This window comes from Pimephales promelas, chromosome 18, assembly GCF_988280905.1.
Source record: "Pimephales promelas chromosome 18, fPimPro1.hap1.1, whole genome shotgun sequence".
Taxonomy (NCBI): Eukaryota; Metazoa; Chordata; class Actinopteri; order Cypriniformes; family Leuciscidae; genus Pimephales; species Pimephales promelas.
This window is the reverse complement of record NC_142786.1, coordinates 10,842,856-10,864,265: the sequence shown is the minus strand read 5'-3', so window position 1 is coordinate 10,864,265 and position 21,410 is coordinate 10,842,856. Positions and strand designations below refer to the sequence as shown.

The window sequence follows — 21,410 nt, the reverse complement described above, 5'->3', positions numbered from 1 at the left end:
GTGCAAAAAACAACATAGCCTACGCAGGCTTCGTGTTGGGAGGTTGTCTCGTTGTCTTGACCATAAGCCTTGCTGTTTCATATCTTTTATTATTTACAATTCTAAACCAGACAACGTTCATAAAAATGCATGTATAGAGATACTTTGTCAAGGGTCTATAATTAAAATAGAATAAAAATAAAAATAAAAGGTCAATGCCTGTAATAGTAGTTTAACAGCACAATAAATGTTTTATGGTTGGCTACTTCAGATGGCTGTATGTAGGCTATACTGAAAGCTGTGCGCGACCAGATCGCTCTCTAGTGGTAGTTTCTGACAAGGTTGTGTTTGTGTGTGTAGTAGAGGCATGGTTAATTAAAGATGACCTCCAAACCAGATTTAATCAGAAATGGGGTCAAAACAGTATTTGAATGTTTCATTGAGTGAAAATCAAATCAGCTACTGAAAAAGAACTATAAGCAACGACACTAACAGTCACAACTAGGCCTAATTTCTGACAAGAAAGATCTGATTTATACTCAAATGCATGCAAATTAGGCCTATATGTAATATTTTCTACATTAGGGAAAGACAGAATAGATATTCTCACTCCCTGTGAGGAACCTGTCCTTTAAGAGGGAGGAATGTTGAGACACAGGGTTGATGAGGTTAAAGATGACGGCCTCAGGCGAGGTGACGAACATTATAGCACAGTTTCAAATACTGTAACTCTAATAATGACCAATTGCTCTCGGTTTACTCCACCCATAACAAACACTGACGTAGCCATACACGTAACCACATTGCACTGCAGTAACACTTCAGCAGAACAAATGGACGCATTTAATTGAAAATCATTTGTTTATTTAAATCTGATGTGGTAACACTTCCCAAAGCTGAATTTGGCAAACCAATGCATAAAACCAAAGTATTGTAAACTTGCCTATTGCACTGAAACCTTGGCTAAATTTTCATTGATGCATTTTTTTCTTTTTTTGGTTATATTTTATGGACACAAATCTATTACAGCTTTGCTCATAATTTAAGAGAACATGATAAGATCTCATATAGCTTGATCACAGTTTTTTTAACCCAAGTAATCAGGGTCGGATTTGATTTAGAATTCAAGGTTGATATACTCACTTTTTGCAAAACTAACAGCTTATCATATTGTTACATTACATTTCTTGATTGCTCTGTTATAGCTTTAGATATTTAACTAAACATATTATAAGAATAGAGTCTTTGGTTTGTCTAGCACAACTACTTTCGCAGTGGTATCAAGGTATCCTGGATTCAATAAAACAAACTACACAAAAAAAAATGCATGGCTTGTTGGATCTGATGTCTAATGGATGACTATCATGGCATAAATAGCCTTTGATTCTGGATGGATAGGATCACCACCCCAACCCCCTCAAACAAAAACAAAAAAGTCTGCCGCACACATCCAGAAACATTAAAACAGTTCTAAGTCATGCCAAAAATGTGCACAGAATACCATTAAAATAATTGCTTCTAAATCCTTCTAATGTAAATTCCTTCATTGCAGTAACACCACAAAACAGTGCAATTACACATGACAAAGTTTTAAGAACTATGTTGTAGACTATATCCTTCACAAAATATATATATATATAGACTATATAAACTATCAAAAAGATACTATAACCCTGTTGAGGGGAAAACAGCTCATGGTTTTCTGGTCTTTTTCTGGCGGTCACGTTAGTCTCCCAGAAAATCCCTTTAAAACCTCCAAAATGATAAGCCTGACTATAGGCTAAGAGACTTTCAGCAGGAAAATGTCATTATTTCCAGGATTTGGAAAAAGCTTCCGTGATATGGATAATTTAGGCTATTCAAAGAGTTTATACCCTTAACTTCATAATAGGTCCTAAGTGCATTCATGAGTCAAAATGTTCAAAAGTGTCAGTCAGGAGGTAGTGCCGTATTTCGTGCTCTACCATCAGGTGTAAACCGAGGGTGCAGTCAGTGCGTTGATTGAACGTCAGAGGATTTGACAGCTGCAGGTTTCACATCACCTTCGTTGCTCTGTGGAAGACTCGCGCGTGTCTTCCGTTTCTCTTTGAAGCGACCGGAGCGGGACACAAGGAGATTACGGCGATTGGAGAGCTCGTTGAAAGTTGGCTGAACAGCGGAGTCGTCATAAGTTTCGTCGCTATCCAGGCAGTTGCCTGCTTCTTTCGCTGGATCTGTGGGTGAAGTGGGTTGTTGGTCCGGCTCCTGGTGTAGGTCTCGTTCCAGGATCGCTGCCGATTCTCTGGCTGTTTTTCTCCTCTTGCCCACGAAAGACCTCCACCAGGGGGCTGTTTTCTCCGTCATTGTGAGATTATCTAACCAGATAATATAGCCTATCAATACACAAGCACAATCAATTTACTACTTCAACATAAAAATTGAAACGCCTATAGGCTACTAGCTATATTTAGGTGTAGCAGCATTTTAATTGTTATTAACCCACGCTTATGACGCCATATGACGTAAGAACAACAATAGCTACAGCATGTCTATTCAGGAATAACAACAACGCAGTGTAATCCGAGATATTTTATCTGTAATAGATTTAGTATGCTTTACTGAAATAGCCTGGCCTACATCTCCACCCTTCACTGGATCCATATATTCAAAAATGGAAATTGCTTAGGGGTCAATGAGATGTCCAAGATGGAGAAAACTTTTAAAAATGTAAACTTTTCATTCATGTCGGTTTCATAAGAATGCGTATACCATATTCTATCAAAACAGAATTTTGACAGATAGAAATAGCTCATTATAATAGGCTATAAGCCTGCAAGGCCTATAAAATTATTATATTGCATAGGCTATATTTTGCATGCGTGTGTGTGTGCGTGTGTGTGTGTGTGTGTGTGTGTGTGTGTGTGTGTGTGTGTGTGTGTGTGTGTGTGTGTGTGTGTGTGTGTGTGTGTGTGTGTGTGTGTGTGTGTGTGTGTGTGTGTGTGTGTGTGTGTGTGTGTGTGTGTGTGTGTGTGTGTGTGTGTGTCCTTAGCCTACTTGTTTATATACAGGGGTATGGCCATGGGGTAGGATTTTGTCACATGACAACAATACGGCTTCCTTCATGTGGATTACACCAATTACATCAAAAGTGCTTTACTGTTTTTTTAAGAAATAATAATAAATCATAATAAAACATTATTCCAAACTATTTATGCAAACGTTTGATTATGTTTATTTTTTTATTTTTGTTCGTTTTTAAACCTCCAAAGAGATCTGGAGAATTATAAGATGCATTGACATCTTATAATTTAGGAACAAAGAAATCCAAATGACTTTTGATTCAGAAATTGAAATAGAATAACTATTCAAGTCATATGAAATTTTGTACATATTTTTTAATAACTTCATACAAAGATCAATACTGAGCGTCACGTGATACATGACAAACAAGGATAATTGCCCTGCGATGCAGAACAGGTTTAGAGCGCCATAACCCCAAGAGAGTATTTTACAGGTGATGATTCATGCCAAAACAACGAACCTGATCATCAGCCTGAGCGACTCACCTGGACAGAAAATGATGAGAACAAGATAAACGCTGCCCGAGGTTCCTCTAAATGAAAGGTGTTGAGACAGAGACGCTGAATCCTCAGAAGAAATCACAGTGCGTGAAAATCATCTTTCAATCCCACTTATCCGAAGACTTCAGTCTCTGAGACGCAGTTTTACGCATAACTCGAATGAAAGGATATCTTTTTTTCTCTGCGAACGTGTAACATCATCCTTTGCCCAACATAACCTGGAGGAGGTTCTGAACACACCACGCACAATTTGAACTTACGTGAACGACTTTATAGTGCCGTCGCAGTTTACAAAAGCACCGAGATTCCACCTCCGAAACTACAATGAGTGCACCTGTCCTCTCTTCTGATTAGTCGACCGGTCTGGGGATCGGTCACGTGAGGAGGATTCAGGTAATTCTACTATGGAGGTAGGTTGGACTTACGGTTGCCGTGGCAGCGAACAGCGAGTTGAGTTTTCTTCAGTGAAACTTTTTTTTCACATTTTTTTTTCAAGGTGGGGAGCATTCTTGTGTGACCTAAACAAACGAACCAAACCCACAACTATGTCAATGTCTATTGATAGACAAGCTCGAAATTAATCGTCACTGTTGCTTAAACAATTTCATATTGCACAAACAAAGGCAATAGGCTATCAGCTTCACATAGAAGAGTAGTGTTCCCACGAGTGGAGTGATGCCACATGCCGGTCTTAAATGTTACAGAAATGACAATGGAAAGGCTGTCATTCTTATAGCCCCACATGAATATAGAATGCAGTGTGTAGGATAGAACAGTGACTTGTTTTATGTTTGACACCACGTTATTGTGAATAACCAACTAATGGTGTCACAACTGTGGTGGAAGCTACCCTATCTCACGACCAATTCGTACGAATTCGTACGAGTGATTAAAAAGTGGCTAATTCGTACTAATTCGTACGACCTCACTCGTGCGAATTCATACGATTTGTCTAAACCCACGTGACGGTTATGTTTAGGGGCGGGGTCAGGGGTAGGTCATTCGTACGAATTCATACGAATTGGCCAATTCGTAAAATATGTACGATTTAGCAAAAATCGTACTAATTTGTACGACTGAGGTCGTATGAATTGTTACGAATTAGCCACCTCGTAAAATTCTGCATTAAAAAATGTTTAAGACAAAGACATTTCAGAGCTGAACAATCCAAGACAGTATCAATATACATATCATTTGTAGGCAGTCTCATGGTACTGGCATTGTTTGAGGGAATCCCTTGAGGTCTTGCAACATTGAAACTCCCAGCTTGTCCTGAAGTAAGAGTTTAGTGTTAAACGGAAGTGTGGAATGATGCCAGTTTTTACAGAACAGTCACTACACACATGCTGGTACATAAAAAGTGAACCATCAAGATTTACGACACATTATAATTTGTTAAGTAGCCTATCTCTTTCAGTATCAATTTGTGTCTTCCTCTCTTTTTAACAAAGATAATCACAGATAAACAATAAATATAAATTACATTTGCAACTGAAAGATAAACATAGATTTGAGCATTAAGTGAGTGCATTTCCATAGCAACCTTTTCATTTTTAGTAATGCCGCTTTAACCATTTCAGCCCTGAAGCCCATAATAGGGTTAATAGAGGAGTTTTGTAATATTTAATATCAAATTGCAATCATTTGATGTTAAATAGCATTGATAATAAGTGTAATGTCACCAGTTGGAGTGCCCTTGAGAGCTACCTGAGGGGACTCCACACAGACTATTATCACTCCTTCACAAACTACATTACCAAAAACTCACAGCCCAGACTCATTATCACTGATTGCTTTCACCTGGGTCTCATTACCCTGTTAGTCTCAGGTAATTTAATCCTTGTTCACTCATTCACTCACGGTGACATTTTGTATGTTGTTACACTTCATTCTTGAGCGTTTCTCCCTGGTTTCCTTTCTCCTGGTTTTTGGATTTCCTGCCTGTTCTTTGTATCATTCTTCTGCCTCTGACCCCTGCCTGTTTTGTTTGTTTGGACTGCCTACCTGTGAATTTGACCTTTGCCTGTTTATTGGATTACATGTCTGGATTGTCCCTATTAAAGCTGCATTTGGATCTTAACTATCATGTCTCTGCAGTTATGACAATAAGTGATTATAATGCATTTACTACTGGAAAATCTACTTATATGACCTCTAGTTTTATATCCATCCATCCAGGGTGACCCAGCCTAAGCTGAGATGCCCAGACTTCCCTTTTCCTAGACACTTCCTCCATCTCTTCCGGGGGGACACCGAGGAGTTCCCAGGCCAGCCGGGAGACATAGTTCCTCCAGAGTGTCCTGGGTCTTCCCTGGGTCTCCTCCCAGTGGGACATGCCCGGAACACCTTCCCAGGAAGGCATCCAGGAGGCATCCGGAACAGATGCACGAGCCACCTCAGCTGAACCCTCTCGATGTGGAGGAGCACCGGCTCTACACTGAGCTCCTCCCAAGTGGCTGAGCTTCTCATCCTATCTCTAAGGGATCACCTAGCCACCCTGCAGAGAAAGCTCATTTCGGCCACCTGTGTCCGGGATCTTCTCCTTTCGGTCATGACCATAGGTGAGAGTAGGAACATACATTGACTGGTAAATCCTTCACCACATTACTGTCGAAGCTGCACCGATCCATCTGTCAATCTCCCATTCCATCCTTCCCTCACTCGTAAACAAAACCCAAGATACTTAAACTCCTCCACTTGAGGCAGGATCTCTCCACCAACCTGAAGTGGGCAATGGCCTCAGATTTGGAGGTGCTGATTTTCATCCCAGCTGCTTCACACTCGGCTGCAAGCCGTCCCAGTGCATGCTGAAGGTACTGGTCTGGAGGGTGGAACATGACAACATCATCCGCAAAGAGCAGAGATGAAATCACATGGTGCCCAAACCTGACACCCTCCAGCCCCTGGCTGCGCCTAGAAATTCTGTTAATAAAAATTATGAACAGAACCGGCGACAAAGGTCAGCCCTCCCGGAGTCCAACATGCACCGGGAAGAAGTCTGACTTACTGCATACCAAGCTCCTGCTTCGGTGATACAGGGACCAGACAGCCCTTAGCAAAGGACCCCAGACCCCACACTCCCGGAGCACCCTCCACAGGCCACCAAATCCAGAAAGCACATGTGGATTGGTTGGGCAAACTCCCATGAACCCTCCAGCACCCAGCGTGTAGAGCTGGTCCAGTGTTCCACGGCCCGGACAAAAGCCACACTGTTCCTCCTGTATCAGAGGTTCCACTGTCGGCCGTATTCTCCTCTCCAGTACCCTAGCATAGATATTCCCAGGGAGGCTGAGAAGTGTGATTCCCCCTTTAGTTGGAACACACCCTCCAGTCCCCCTTCGTAAAAAGAGGGACTACCACCCCGGTCAGAGGCACTGTCCCTGACCGCCATGTGATGCTGCAGAGCCAAAACAGCCCCAAAACATCCAGAGACTTGAGGTACTCAGGGCGGATCTCATCCACGCCCGTTGAGTTTCTTGACTACCTCGGTGACTTCAGCTAGTGTGATGGATGAGTCCACCTCTGAGCCCTCAGCCTCTGCTTCCTCAATGGAAGACGTGACGGCGGGATCAAGGAGATCCTTGAAGTATTTCTTCCACCGTCCGACGATATCCCCAGTTGAGGTCAACAGCTGCCCACCTCTACTGTAAACACTGTTGGTAGGGCACTGCTTTCCTCTTCTGAGGCCAGTTTGCCAGAATCTCTTCAAGGCCAGCCGATAGTCCTTCTCCATGGCCTCACCAAACTCCTCCCAACCGGGCTGCAGTCCGCTTGGCCTGCCAGTACCAGTCAGCTGCCTCAGGGGTCCCACAAGCCAACCAGGCCCAATAGGACTCCTCCTTCAGCTTTATGGCATCCTTTACTTCTGGTGTCCACCACCGGGTTCAGGGATTGCCGCCTCTACAGGCACTGGAGACCTTATGGCCACAGCTCTGAGCAGCCGCTTCGACAGTGAAGGTGGAGAACATGGTCCTCTCGGACTCAATATCTACAGCCTCCCTCGGGATCTGGTCGAGGCTCTGCCGGAGGTGGGAGTTGAAGATCTCTCTGACAGGAGACTCCTACCAAACGTTCCCAGCAGACCCTGACAGTACGCTTGTCACTATGTCAGTAGGTGGTGATAAGTTGAGAGCTCTGCCCCTCTCTTCACCCGAGTGTCCAAGACATACGGCCGCAGGTCAGATGAAACAACCACAAAGTTGATCACTGACCTATGGCCTAGGGTGTCCTAGTGCCACGTGCACTAATGGACACCCTTATGCTTGAACATGGTGTTCGTCATGGACAAACTGACTTGTACAGAAGTTCAATAACTGAATACCTCTCGGGTTCAGGTCAGGTGGGCCGTTCCTCCCAATCACACCCCTTCATGTGTCACTGTCGCTGCCCACATGAGCGTTGAAGTCCCCCAGTAGAATGATGGAGTCCCCAGTCAGAGCACCTTCCAGCACCCCTCCCAGAGACCCCAAGAAGGCCGGGTACTCTGCACTGCTGTTTGGCCCGTATAGGCACAAACGACAGAGAGAGAACTATCCCTGACCCGTTGGGACAGGGAAACGACCCTCTCGTTAAATGGAGTAAACTCCAACGCATGGTGGCTGAGCTGATGCCCCCACCAGCCCGTCGCCTCTCACCATGGGCAACTCTAGAGTGGTGAAGAGTCCATCCTCTCTCAAGGAGTGTGGTTCCAGAGCCCAAACCATGCGTAGAGGTGATCCAGACTATCTCTACTCGGAACCTCTCAACCTCACTCACAATCTCTGTCTCCTTCCCCACCAGCGAGGTGACGTTCCATGTCCCTAGACTAGTTTCCTAGTTTCCCCTGCTTTCGACTCCCACCCGAATCCTCTCAGCACCGGCCCCTTACGGTTCTTCCTGCAGGTGGTGAGCCACAAAGCTTCAAAACTTTGAAGGCAAGAGTATTGAGCATGACATGCCTGCAATTAGATTTTTGTTGTCCTATTCTTTTAAAAAAAAGTTTCTTAAAAAAGGTAAAATACAGATAATGATTAGTAAAATGCTCATTTTATTTGAAGTACTTAAAGACAAAAATACAGTTTTGGAAGCTATGATATTTAATAAAATACTATAATTTCAACAATCTTTTAATATTGGATTTTTGCTCATTTTTAACTACATCGATTCAAACTTTACCATTACAATGCTGATTTAATTCTTTAAATGTGAATATATTTAAATCAGCATCGTAAGATGTTTGAAAAAATTGAGCCGACTCTCTTTGCTAGGTGGCCTGCAGGGTTCACCTGAAACGCAGATGAAATCTCCTGGTTTCAGAAGACAACGGAATGGGTCAGAGGTGGAATGGTCTGGAATTTCTCTCAGTTTCTCTACACCACCAACCAAGGAATGCCATCTGAAATAGTATGTGAGCACCGGGTGAGGAATGTCACTCATAAGAATTTCTCAACTTTTCTGTGTACATGTGGAACAAAGAGAAAGAATGAGAGTGAGAATGAAAAAAAAGGAAATCCAAGAATGTGATTTCCACAGTATCATTATTTGACCGAGAGGCTGTCCATGAAGTGTTTACAGCATATTTTTATGTCACCAGCCCGGCTGCATACTTGAGGGACTCCCTTTCTTCCATAGGGATCGAAACCACTTGTCATACATAAACACATTACAATTACAGTAATATACACTGCACCTTTTAATCACAAAATGCACATCCATCTATCTATCTAAAAATAATGGAAAAGTGTATCAGAAAGGTAGTTCTGAGAAAATCTGTACCATCAATATTTTGCTGCTTTGATATTTTGTATAGACCTATTCTGTAATAAATTAGGTACAAGTGTGCAAAACTTATGTATATATATATGAAGAGTTCAGATGCAAAAGCCTCTAAATGCCATTTGAAATTTTCTTCTTTAATGATGATTTTTATCAAACTTGTATATTTAAGTTCAGTAATTTCACTTAAATAACAATTAATAGGTAATTATCATTGACATTTAAGTGAAATCACTGAACTTAAATATACAAGCTTGATAAAAATGATCATTCTAGAAGAAAATTTCAAATGGCACTTAGAGGCTTTTGCATCTGAACTCTTCATATATATATATATATACATATATATATATATGTGTGTGTGTGTGTGTGTGTGTGTGTGTGTGTGTGTGTGTGTGTGTGTGTGTGTGTGTGTGTGTGTGTGTGTGTGTTTGTGTGTGTATTGTATGTGTGTGTGTGTGTGTGTGTGTGTGTGTGTGTTCCATCACTTGCCTGCAGATGTACTCATACATTGCTGAAGTAGTTACATACACCATTCAATGTTTGCCTCTTGGTGTTTTATGTCAAATGGACATCAAAACAAAAAGGTCGTAGCTGAAATATGCTATCTCGCTTTCTGTGTGACCACTCCCTCTGTCTGTCTTTTCTCTCTCTTTCTCTTTGAGCATGAGAGAGGAAGAAAAGATAGAGAAAGACAGCCTGTTGGACTGGTAGAGTGGGTCTCTTCATTCGGAAACAGCCACTGTACAATGTGCTTACTGTGTGTGTGTGTGTGTGTCATCTGTATTTTTGCACGATCATGTACTAGTGTGGAAATGTTATACCATTGTGATTTTTAATTTAAATTAAAAATGTAATATGGAATTAGGAAACGTTTATGATGATTCTGTCAGAACTTTTTTATTTGATTAACTGCTCAAGCATTTGGGATCATCTCAAACCATGCTGGAGAACATGATCCTCAGGTTTTAAACAAACTTGTAGAGTTTAGACTTGTAGAGTTTAGACTTGTAGAGTGCTGCTATTCAACTTTTCACTTATATTGTGATGCTGGTTATATTATTTGTATTGGGGGAAAATCATCAAATTCAAAAGAGAAAATCATCAAAGAGAAAATGTCAAATTAAAAGCATTTTACCTCACTGCATACTTTGCATACATACTTGCCATTTCTATGGGAAGACCAATGCCATTTAAATAGCTGTTTTTACAACAAAAATACAGCTGTTTTTCACAACAATTGAGTCCAGAAGCATCCTATAGGTACAAACATCATCGGTAGCTTTTTATTAACATTTTTTTTTTATCCTTACAAAACCTCAAAGATGATTATAATGTTGTTTTTTGTCATTGTTCAGCCATGCTAAATGTGTCAAAACTATACAAAAAAAAATAAATAAATAAATAAATAGAAACCAGCAGATGGCACTGCTTGCATTTACTCAGCAAATCACTGTGCAAAACACCCACTGGCAAAAGAAACAGCATCTTGAAGCCTGTGTACTTTTTTGATTCTTATCAGCATTATTTAAAATCTTAGATTTGTTTTAGTTATTTTTTGCGTGTATTCGTGTTATCTAAAAAGAGTAAAGAGATGAAAGGAATCATTTGGTAAAGCGCAATAATGTGGAACATCAAACTCAACAAGAGCTGCTTGCAGCCCCCCCCCCCTCTCTCTCCCTCTCACTCACTCAGTTTCTCTCTCCCCCTTCACATCTCTTGGTGTAAAGGTTAAGTTTTTCCATATGTATCCCTTTTCACTGGTAACATGGAGAACAACTGATACTTCTCTCCATCTGTGGCTGTTACAATGTTGTTGGTTTGTTTCTTTCAAGCCTTAACAAAGTTACAGTATTTGAATAAAACAAAAACAGCTGTAGTGTTTAATAGTCATGAAACCTAATGTTAAATCACAGTGACAAGGAGGTGCTGCTGTGGTTATTGTTGTTATACTGTTCACCAACCACTGTGGCATGAGAAACTGTGTGTTTTAAACATTAAATTATTTTATTGACATTTTTAATTAACTCTGATGAATTTACTTATTTATGCAGCTTTTAAACTATTTATTCTTATTTATGTCATATTTCAACATGGGTTACATCAAGTAAAAATACCAGTCTAAAAATCTACTCAAGTAAAAAGTATAGTTAATTTAAAACATGAGTAAAATTTGCTCTTCCATGTGGGGTTGTAATGTATGAGAGTTTCACAGTATGAGAACTGTCTCAGAAAATATCACGGTTTATTAAACAATTATTAAATATATAAACTGCATTATTAAATTACGGTTATTATTATCATCAGTTAAAATGACAGTTAAATAAATTAAACATTTGTTCAATAAAACATATCTAATCAACTAACTTCAATAATTGATTATGAATAAGATTAACATCTTATTTTTTATCATTAATAACTTATTAAATTATGTTTGAAAAATAATTGAGTTCTATTAAATGTTTTTTATTCCAATTTTTATCGAAAACGGTGCTAATCAAATAAAAGTTTAGCAAACATTTTAATCCTTTTATTTTTTGGCAAAGTGCTGCAAAACAGATTTAGTCAATTAAACCATGGACAAACAATATATTCCTTAAAGAATGTGTAAATACATTTTAGTATTATTGTTGGTGAACTGTCACCGTCCCACAGGTGGGACGTTTGCCACTATATTTTTAAAACAATAATATCTTAGTAAACACCTTAAATAATATTGACAAACTATATATCATTTGAAAGCTTACAATCTCTAGTTTCCATATTTGGTGACTGATTTTCAAAATATATTACAGAGGAGCCATAATTTATCAATATGCAACAAGAATATTTTCATACTCATAAGGCGTGTTCAGACCTTTATTTTAAAATAGCAGTAAACATGAAAAATCATGAAAAAATGGTAGATACCTCAGTTTGTTTTCATGCCAAAAGTTCAAAAGATAGAATCCATTCAATTATATTGGAAAAAAAAGGTCTGAAAAGTTTGAAATATCAAGAAAAAAAAAATAATAAATTCACCATTTGTGACGTGGCAGCTAGCTATGACTTACATGCGTGTTCTTTGTATGTGTTTCTTAGAGGTTCAATTAATTTTAAAATCTGCCAAACTTCCCATACTACTTCTGAATAGGATCTCTACTTCAGAAATTGTATGAAAATTGTGAAAATAATGGTTCATATCACTCAAAACACCAATGGAAATGCAGGCGCCCTTATATGGGCAGTAATGGAGTCTGATTGTGCCCTAGTGAAAAAGTTTGGTACTGCGCTCAAACAAAATCTTACTGAAAGCTCATTTTTTGAGATTTCAACCTAAAATTTGAAACACAACTTGTTCAGATTTTTGGCTTTGATCTTTCTGCCGTTTTAGAGTAGCCCAGGTTTTGAAAATATATATTTTATGTAAAATATGAATAATTAATATTTTTACATTGTACATTTCCATAAACTCAAACTTCTATAACTTTTTTTCTGTTTCACTTTCTTAATTTATTTCACTTCTACAAAAATCTGCCAAATGTCTTCTTTAAAACAAGACCAATCATATGTCTAATATTGCAAAGCATTCTTGAATTACAACCATTTAAGTTCGAAATGTGCATTTTCATGTCTATTCAAAAAAGGGGGGGTGACAGTTAAGAGGTTAAATAGCACTTCCTATTAAAAAATGGGGAGGAGACCGCAAGAAACTCTGGGTTTACTGAAGAAAACCTGCTCTCGACCTTAGGTTCACAGAGTAAATTACCATGGTAACTGACTCAGAGTAGAAGTTACCTCTCTTTCAGAAACGGGCTTGACTTACTCTGCTTTTTCGGGTTTAACATACCCCCCTTTCTGAAACAGAAAACTCAGAGTTACCCTTATATCAGGGTTAACATACTCAGAGTTTTCACTTAACCTCCTTTCTGAAACAGGCCCCTGATTATTGAGAGTGTTTAGGTTTTTTGGGGATTAAAAAAATACATGGATTTTTTTCATTGTATGTTGGTTGTCTTCTTTTGTCATTCTTTCAGTCATTAAACGACATAAAGTTAAGTAAATTATTTAAATTTTAAAACACAGTTTTTTTGGATGAACTGTCACCTGAAGGATTTTGCATGATGCCAAAAGTTGAAAATGCATGCATTAAACTGTGTCAGAAGTTATTAATACATAAAGTAATTTTTTTGTGCATTAAATCTACAGAATAAACACGCACTCACTCATACTGCGTAAAGGGCAGTACAGAGTTAAAGTCTAGAGCAGATCTAGGTTAAAGAACTTAATGACCCAACCAGCTGCTGCTCTTGTCAACCCCTCAAATCTCTTTTCCTCTTCTCCCCCTTTTTCTCTTGTTCTCACGAATACCGATACAGAGATATGAAGAGTTCAGATGCAAAAGCCTCTAAATGCCATTTGAAATTTTCTTCTTTAATGATGATTTTTGTCGAACTTGTTTATTTAAGTTGAGTGATTTCACTTAAATGGCAATGATAATTACCTATTAATTGTAATTTAAGTGAAATTACTGAACTTAAATATACAAGATCGACAAAAATCATCATTAAAGAAGAAAATTTCAAATGGCATTTAGAGGCTTTTGCATCTGAACTCTTCATATACACAGTTGCAAGCGCTAAAAATCCTGCAGACAGACAGAAATGAAAACAATTCACACTTTCACTCATCATTACAAAAAATTACTGCAGTTTTTTTAGAAGTAATACTGCATGTAGAAAATGCAGTTTTTTGGACACGAAAAAACTGCATTATTGCAGTATACAGTAGTTGGAGTACAACTGCAGTAGAACTGCAACATAACTGCAGTAGTATTACAATAATACTGCAATATAACTGCGGTAGTATTACAATAATACTGCAATATAACTGCGGTAGTATTACAATACTACTGCAATATAACTGCAGTAGTACTCCAATAATATTGCAATATAACTGCGGTAATACTGCAATATAACTGCAGTAGTACTACAATAATACTGCAATATAACTACAGTAGTAATCCAATAATATTGCAATATAACTGCAGTAATACTGCAATATAACTGCAGAAGTACTACAATAATACTGCAATATAACTGCATTAGTACTACAATAATACTGCAATATAACTGCAGTAGTACTCCAATAATATTGCAATATAACTGCGGTAGTACTACAATATAAGCGCAGTAGTACTACAATAATCCTGCAATATAACTGCGGTAGTTCTGCAATATAAGTGCAGTAGTACTACAATAATACTGCAATATAACTGCAGTAGTACTACAATAATACTGCAATATAACTGCGGTAGTACTACAATAATACTGCAATATAACTGCGGTAGTACTGCAATATAAGCACAGTAGTACTACAATAATACTGCAATATAACTGCAGTAGTACTACAATAATACTGCAATATAACTGCGGTAGTACTACAATAATACTGCAATATAACTGCGGTAGTACTGCAATATAAGCACAGTAGTACTACAATAATACTGCAATATAACTGCAGTAGTACTACAATAATACTGCAATATAACTGCGGTAGTCCTACAATAATACTGCAATATAACTGCGGTAGTACTACAATAATACTGCAATATAACTGCGGTAGTACTGCAATATAACTGCAGTAGTACTACAATAATACTGCAATATAACTGCGGTAGTTCTGCAATATAAGTGCAGTAGTACTACAATATAACTGCGGTAGATCTGCAATATAACTGCGGTAGTCCTGCAATATAACTGCGGTAGTACTACAATAATACTGCAATATAGCTGCGGAAGCACTGCAATACATAATTTGACTAAAGTACAATACTGAAATGCAATACAAATAAAATGCTGTACAATACCGAAATACAACCAGAATATCCCAAATAAGTTCACACATCTGCAATAATGAATCAAGGTACAAAACAGTGAATGTCTCAAACTGCAATGCAACAAATAACGTGATTTTTATTTTTATTTTATTTCAAATAACAGGCTGAGAGTTAGACAATGTATTTAAAGTGTTTATTTACAAATCATGCATACATCTTCCCCCACATTATTCAGAGAAGTTGTGTTTTTTGAAGAGCTTATTCTTATTCCACTTCGTTCTTTTCGTTCCTTCATCTCAGATGTGGAAACACGATTTTGGAAGTAGTCTGTAATAAACAAACAAAAAGAATCAGAGACAATCTTTTCAGTTACTCTTCACCACAGGCATATATTATGCTTAAAATGAATCTGCAAGTTAATGCAGGAACACACCACTGTTTTTTTGAAATAGGGGTTATTCAATGGAATTAATATTGTGCCATAATTAAAGAAACAAATCCAGCATTTGCAAACAAACTCAATCTGCTTTGTAAAGGAAAACTCGACTCATAAACAAAGCAAGCAATGCAGTGTGAGACACTTGGTAGGGACGCAAATTATTGGATTTTGGCCGATATTCGATATGCCGATATTTGCAAACTCATTTTGGCTGATACCGATATTTATACACATTTCCCCCCATATAATAATATATATTTAAAAAAATACACGCACGGACCGTGTACTTTTTCGTTCATTCATTATTCTATTTCGGAATGAAAGATGGCTATTAAAAAAGGGTGCAACTTGGTTTTTTGTTTAAAAGAAAAAATCAGAAATGGCTGTATTTTGTTTTCCAAATGTATTGTTGTCATCAAATTATAGTATTAGAAAATTGGACGACATTTCTGATCTTTTTTTAATCTGTAATATTTATTTGTACGTTTATTGTATTTCAAATGACTCGTAGCCGAAAAGTGATGGTCCGCCGAAGATTGATGGCCGGCCGCGGGAGCGCGCGCCACGTGTTACAGGTGTATCGCCCATTCACTTTACGAATGCAGTTGCTTTTATGTGGATCAAGCAGACATAACGTGCAAATAAACATCACTCACCCAGTACAACCATTATTACAACCAACCTTCAGTGATTGAAGCCTCTACTTATTGATTGAAAGGTTATTTCTGCACTGAAATGTTGCTTATATTAATGAGGGTTAAATCTGACTGATTATTACTCACCCAGTACTTTTGACCTATTAAAATACCTGTAAAGGGCCAATACAACCATTATAATGCAGCATTTTACCTGCCAAAAAGTGATCACTACGTCGCCCGTGACCTTTTGAACGTAATTACGTATTACGTGACATTGCAAACGCGCCTCACAATATATTACAAGGCTAGCATTTGTCCTTAGAAAAGTTACATTTTTGGAATAAGCTTTGAAATAACCGATCGTTTCGCACGATAAGATCCTTATTCATCGTTTGGTGTCGTTTAAAGACATTGGAAGCTGCATCTGAAACTGTTATTAACTGTCGTTTGGACCTCGGTTGGACCTGGTTCCCATTGAAGTCCATTATAAGGAGAAAAACCTGGAATGTTTTTATCAAAAACCTTAATTTCTTTTCGACTGAGGAAAGAAAGACATGGACATCTTGGATGACATGGGGGTGAGTCATTTATCAGCAAAAGTTTTTTCAAAAGTGAACTAATCCTTTAAGGAACAAACACGATCCATCAGGAAAAGCCATATATCGCTGAATTTCACTGTGCTTTATGAGAGTTTTTCTTTTGCGTGAAGAAGCCGTTTGCCGGAGATGTGTTAAAATATAGGTGATTATTATTGATGATTATTAGGCTACCGGTATAAAACCCTCCTGGCTCCAGGTCTGAGTGAGTCATTCACTCTTACCTTTGTTCTTTGATTAACATTAATGGCACTTTAAGATCAGCCGCTGCTGACAGAGATGCAATCCGACACGTGTCCCGATTTTCTCACAAATCTCCATGTTAATTTAAGATTATTTAAATCCCTTAAAGGTCCCCTGACATGAAATTTTCTGACGTTTTTTTAACATTAATATGAGTTCCCAACCCGATCTCACGGGAATTCGTACGAATTTTACGAGGTGGCTAATTCGTAACAATTCATACGACCTCAGTCGTACAAATTAGTACGATTTTTGCTAAATCGTACATATTTTACGAATTGGCCAATTCGTATGAATTCGTACGAATGACCTACCCCTGACCCCGCCCCTAAACATAACCGTCACGTGGGTTTAGACAAATCGTATGAATTCGCACGAGTGAGGTCGTACGAATTAGTACGAATTAGCCACTTTTTAATCACTCGTACGAATTCGTACGAATTGGTCGTGAGATAGGGTAGGAGTTCCCCTAGACTGTATTTGGTCCCCTCGTGTCTAGAATTTTCAATCAGTGTAAACCGAGCTTTGGCTATTTTTCTCTTCTCTGCATCCGTCTGCAGCTCAGACGCGCTGATCTTGAATCTCCCCCTATATAACGTCATATAGGGGAAAGGTTACTCCCCTTTCTCTGCTTTGCCTGCCCAGAGAATTTGGCCCAACAATGAGAAAACGAGCTAGGAACAGGAAGTACGAACACGCGCAGGCGTGATTTTATTTTTTCCTAGAGAGATATCATGGCTTGCAAACGAGCGAAGCATGGCAGTTGCTCAGGGTTCGGATGTACAAATGAACACAAAAGTATTTTTTAGTTCCTTCATTCGCGCCTCTGAAGAAAAAATGGGTTCATTTTATTTTCTCTGGAAATGCGCCGACTCAACTCCCAAAGTTTTGGTCCAAACAGGCAGGAGACAGGTAAGTTAATCTTTCTCTCAAAATCTGTTTTCACTGTTTATTTACTGTTTTAATACTGTTTATGCATCAGTAAGCCAGTGACTAAAATGTCAACTTCACATCGTTTCTTTAATTAGGATGAACATAATCTTATTTAAAGAAAGTGTTTAGCAGGATTGATATTCTAAACGTTAAGCACGCGCTGCTTTGTTTACGTTATGTGTATCTGCAGCCGGCAGCGTCGGTTTTCCTTTTTGAATGACGAATATAGACTAATATATCTGCAGAAATAGACAGTTGGCTCATTAAACACAGGCGCAGAACGCACATTATAGCTGTCAGTTGGCTGTAGTTCTCTCGGTGAGTTCAAGTGCAGCTTTTTACCTCGACGAGAGCGGACAAGTTCCGGGCTTTAGAGAGAACAGAAACTGTGTTACACTGCACAACGAAGCTCTTACTGTATGTACATCATCGTGTCTGCATTGGTGAAAGCAGAGTGCAGAAACTGCGTTATACAATAAGATCTTCATTCTCGCAATCGACAGACTGTCTGTCATCTGCTTCTCATTGCTCATCACAGGAACATTTTATGTGCTGAGAATCTAAATACTTAAACTTCTCACGATTCAGTAATCTCGATATCTGTAATAGTAAAAACGTATAATAGTAAAAGTATTCAAGAGAGTTTCACATGTAATATGTAGCTATTTCATATGCAAGCATGTCAGTCAGCCAATCACAGCAGTGGGCGGTTACATTGAATCCCACAGCAGACGCGCCCCTTCAAACAGAGCGTTCAAAGCAGAGGCTAAAATTAAATCAGGCTAGGAAAAATGCCTTTTATTTCTAAATTATGACTATTTTTGATCTAAAAACATACTAACATTATAAGGGCAACCCAGGAAACATTATAAAATAATAATAAAAAAAAAATGTCAGGGGACCTTTAAAACTGCTCTAATGAGGACACTCGACAAAACTGACATTTTGGCACACATTGTGTGTGTGTTTTGGTTTGTTCAAGCCTGAAAAAGAACTCGATACTGAAGCACGCCTTTTCCTCCACACAGCTGGACATTTAAGTTGCTGGCGCTCATGCTACTTTCACGGTCGTCACGTGCGCATAGTATATCCACCACATATTGGCAAGGCTCATCGGCAGAGATATTACTATCGGCCGATACCGATGATCATTAAGCTTTTATCGGCTGATACCGATGTCGTGCTGATGTCATCGTGCGTCCCTAACACTTGGCTTTATATGAGAGATCTCGGCTCGATTTTCTCACAAATGCAGTTGAGCAACTTCCTCTTCTAAAACAGTAGACAGCGCTAAACTAAGTGATTAATTTAGTCTCCCAGGAGAAGCCCACTTGCCTTTGCATACAGCTGTGGAAAATGACCGGTGAACAGGTGTTTACTGTATCTTATGAACCTTTTTGAGGTTTTCTTTAGCAAAATGTTATTCTATATCTAGACATATCCATATTAGATTTAATCTTATTGAATTACATCCTATTTATGTTAATTTATGGTTTATTGTTCAGCATTAATAATGAGTTTGAACACTCCAGATAAAAAGTTAAATTACTCACCCTCATGTCATTCCAACCCCGCAAGACACGGGGAACACAACTGAAGATCTTTTTGATGAAATCTTTCTGTCACTCCATTGACAGTCTACTCAATTTGCTTTGGAAAAAAGCAGAGACACACAATTTTTAAAGTCTGTGAGTGCATATTTGTTTCACCGCAGCCATCGTCTTCTGTTTTTTAGTTGTTACCAGTATATTTTCCTGGAAATAGCAATCACACAAAAAAAGTAAGTTAGCCTACTTAAAAAAAAAAAAATGCTCAGCCAATAAAACAACGCCATCGATGAGTCCCACCTCACGTCTTTTAAGAGTTTAAGAGACATGTGCAAGATCTTGTCAGTCAAGCTGTACTGAACGAGAGTCGCAGTCCGTGGGCCTCGCCTGCAGTCATTGTGATAAAAAAGACGGAGGTGTTCGTTTCTGTTGTGACTACAGGAGACTCAATCAAGTCACATTCAAGGATGCCTACCCCCTTCCACATGTGGAGGAATCCTTGGATGCTTTGGGGAATGCACAGTTGTTCTCCACTCTGGATCTCACGGCAGGTTATTTTCAAGTGGCAGTGAAGGAATCAGATCGAGAGAAGACTGCTGTCACAACACCGTTCGGGCTGTTTGAGTGGACACGGATGCCGTTTGGTTTATGCAACGCTCCGGCCACCTTTCAGCGATTGATGAGTGCAGCATTAGGTGATCTGGCCTTTGATATTCTTTTGATCTATCTTGACGATATCATTGTGTTCTCTGTGGATTTCAAGAGCCATTGTGAGAAGTTAGAGCTTGTGCTCTCAAGGTTGCGTCAGCATGGACTGAAGCTGAAACCGAGTAAATGTTTCCTCCTGAGACCAGAGGTCCGGTTCTTGGGACACATAATTTCGTCAAAGGGAGTTCAGGTAGATATGGACAAGGTCCGAGTGATTACGGACCCAAGAGACGGAGAAGAGACATGGCAGTTGGTAGTGCCTGAGTATTTATGAGAGAAAGTGTATAAGGGAGTCCATGAACATGGAGGACATTTTGGTAGCAGGAGTACATTAGAGCAGATGCGACAGAGTTACTATTGGCCCACAATGGCCAATGATGTACAAACATGGGTGACCCAGTGTCGAAGATGTACCCTAGCTAAGGATGTATTCCCCAAGATTCGTGCTCCTATGACCTGCACCAACGTAACTGCACCTCTAGAAGTTCTTGCCATGGACTATACCATTCTTGAGAGATCAGCAGGGGGTTATGAAAATGTTCTAGTGCTGACAGACATGTTTACAAGATTTACTGTGGCAATCCCGATGAAAAATCAAACAGCACTTAGCACTGCCAAAGCCCTCATACGACACTGGTTTGTCTGCTATGGATGTCCTGGCCGATTGCACTCGGATCAAGGCAGATGTTTCGAGGCAAGTGTAATCAAGGAGCTCTGTAAATTGTACGGAATCAGCAAGAGTCGCACCAGTCCTTATCACCCGCAAGGGAACGCGCAGTGCGAAAGGTTCAATCGCACAATGCACGATATGCTGCGAACATTACCTGCGGAAAAGAAGAAGGATTGGAAAACGTACTTACCTGAACTTGTGATGGCCTACAATAGTCACGTTCATTCATCGACCGGTTACTCTCCATTTTATTTAATGTTTGGACGGAACGCAAGACTGCCCATGGATGTCCTTCGAGGAAAAGACCTATCTGATGATGAGGCGGATGATCTTGATGAGTGGGTAAAGAATCATCTTGAACGCCTGAGAACTGCAGTGGAGGCGGCGAAGGTAACTGCTCAAGAAGCTTCCAGGAGACGGAAGAGGGTCTATGGCCGCAAGGCTTCAGGAGCGCTCATTAGACCTGGTGACAGAGTTTTGTTGCGTAACCACAAATTTAGAGGACGAAACAAAATCCAAGATAAG

General features: G+C 39.2%; 1 protein-coding gene and 1 long non-coding RNA gene across 3 annotated transcripts; one reads left to right on the top strand and one right to left on the bottom strand.

Moving 5' to 3' along the window:
• Window positions 1-821: 821 nt before the first annotated feature.
• On the bottom strand, window positions 822-3,626 carry LOC120483721 (proline-rich protein 15). 2 transcript variants are annotated; one of them, XM_089123131.1, is made up of 2 exons: window positions 3,525-3,626; window positions 822-2,351 (listed from the first exon to the last, which is right to left on the bottom strand). In XM_089123131.1, the coding sequence occupies exon 2, from the start codon at window positions 2,320-2,322 to the stop codon at window positions 1,969-1,971; it is 354 nt and encodes a 117-aa protein (XP_088979257.1). In that variant the 5' UTR covers window positions 2,323-2,351; window positions 3,525-3,626; the 3' UTR covers window positions 822-1,968. The 2 variants fall into 2 exon arrangements, with proteins under 2 accessions (XP_088979257.1, XP_088979258.1); XM_089123132.1 differs by having other exon boundaries at window positions 822-2,333; window positions 3,525-3,609.
• A 167-nt stretch (window positions 3,627-3,793) lies between these two features.
• On the top strand, window positions 3,794-9,349 carry LOC148970913 (uncharacterized). The gene is made up of 3 exons (XR_016147419.1): window positions 3,794-3,932; window positions 5,718-6,100; window positions 8,786-9,349. It is a non-coding gene; the product is annotated as an uncharacterized LOC148970913 (long non-coding RNA).
• The last annotated feature ends 12,061 nt before the right edge of the window (window positions 9,350-21,410 follow it).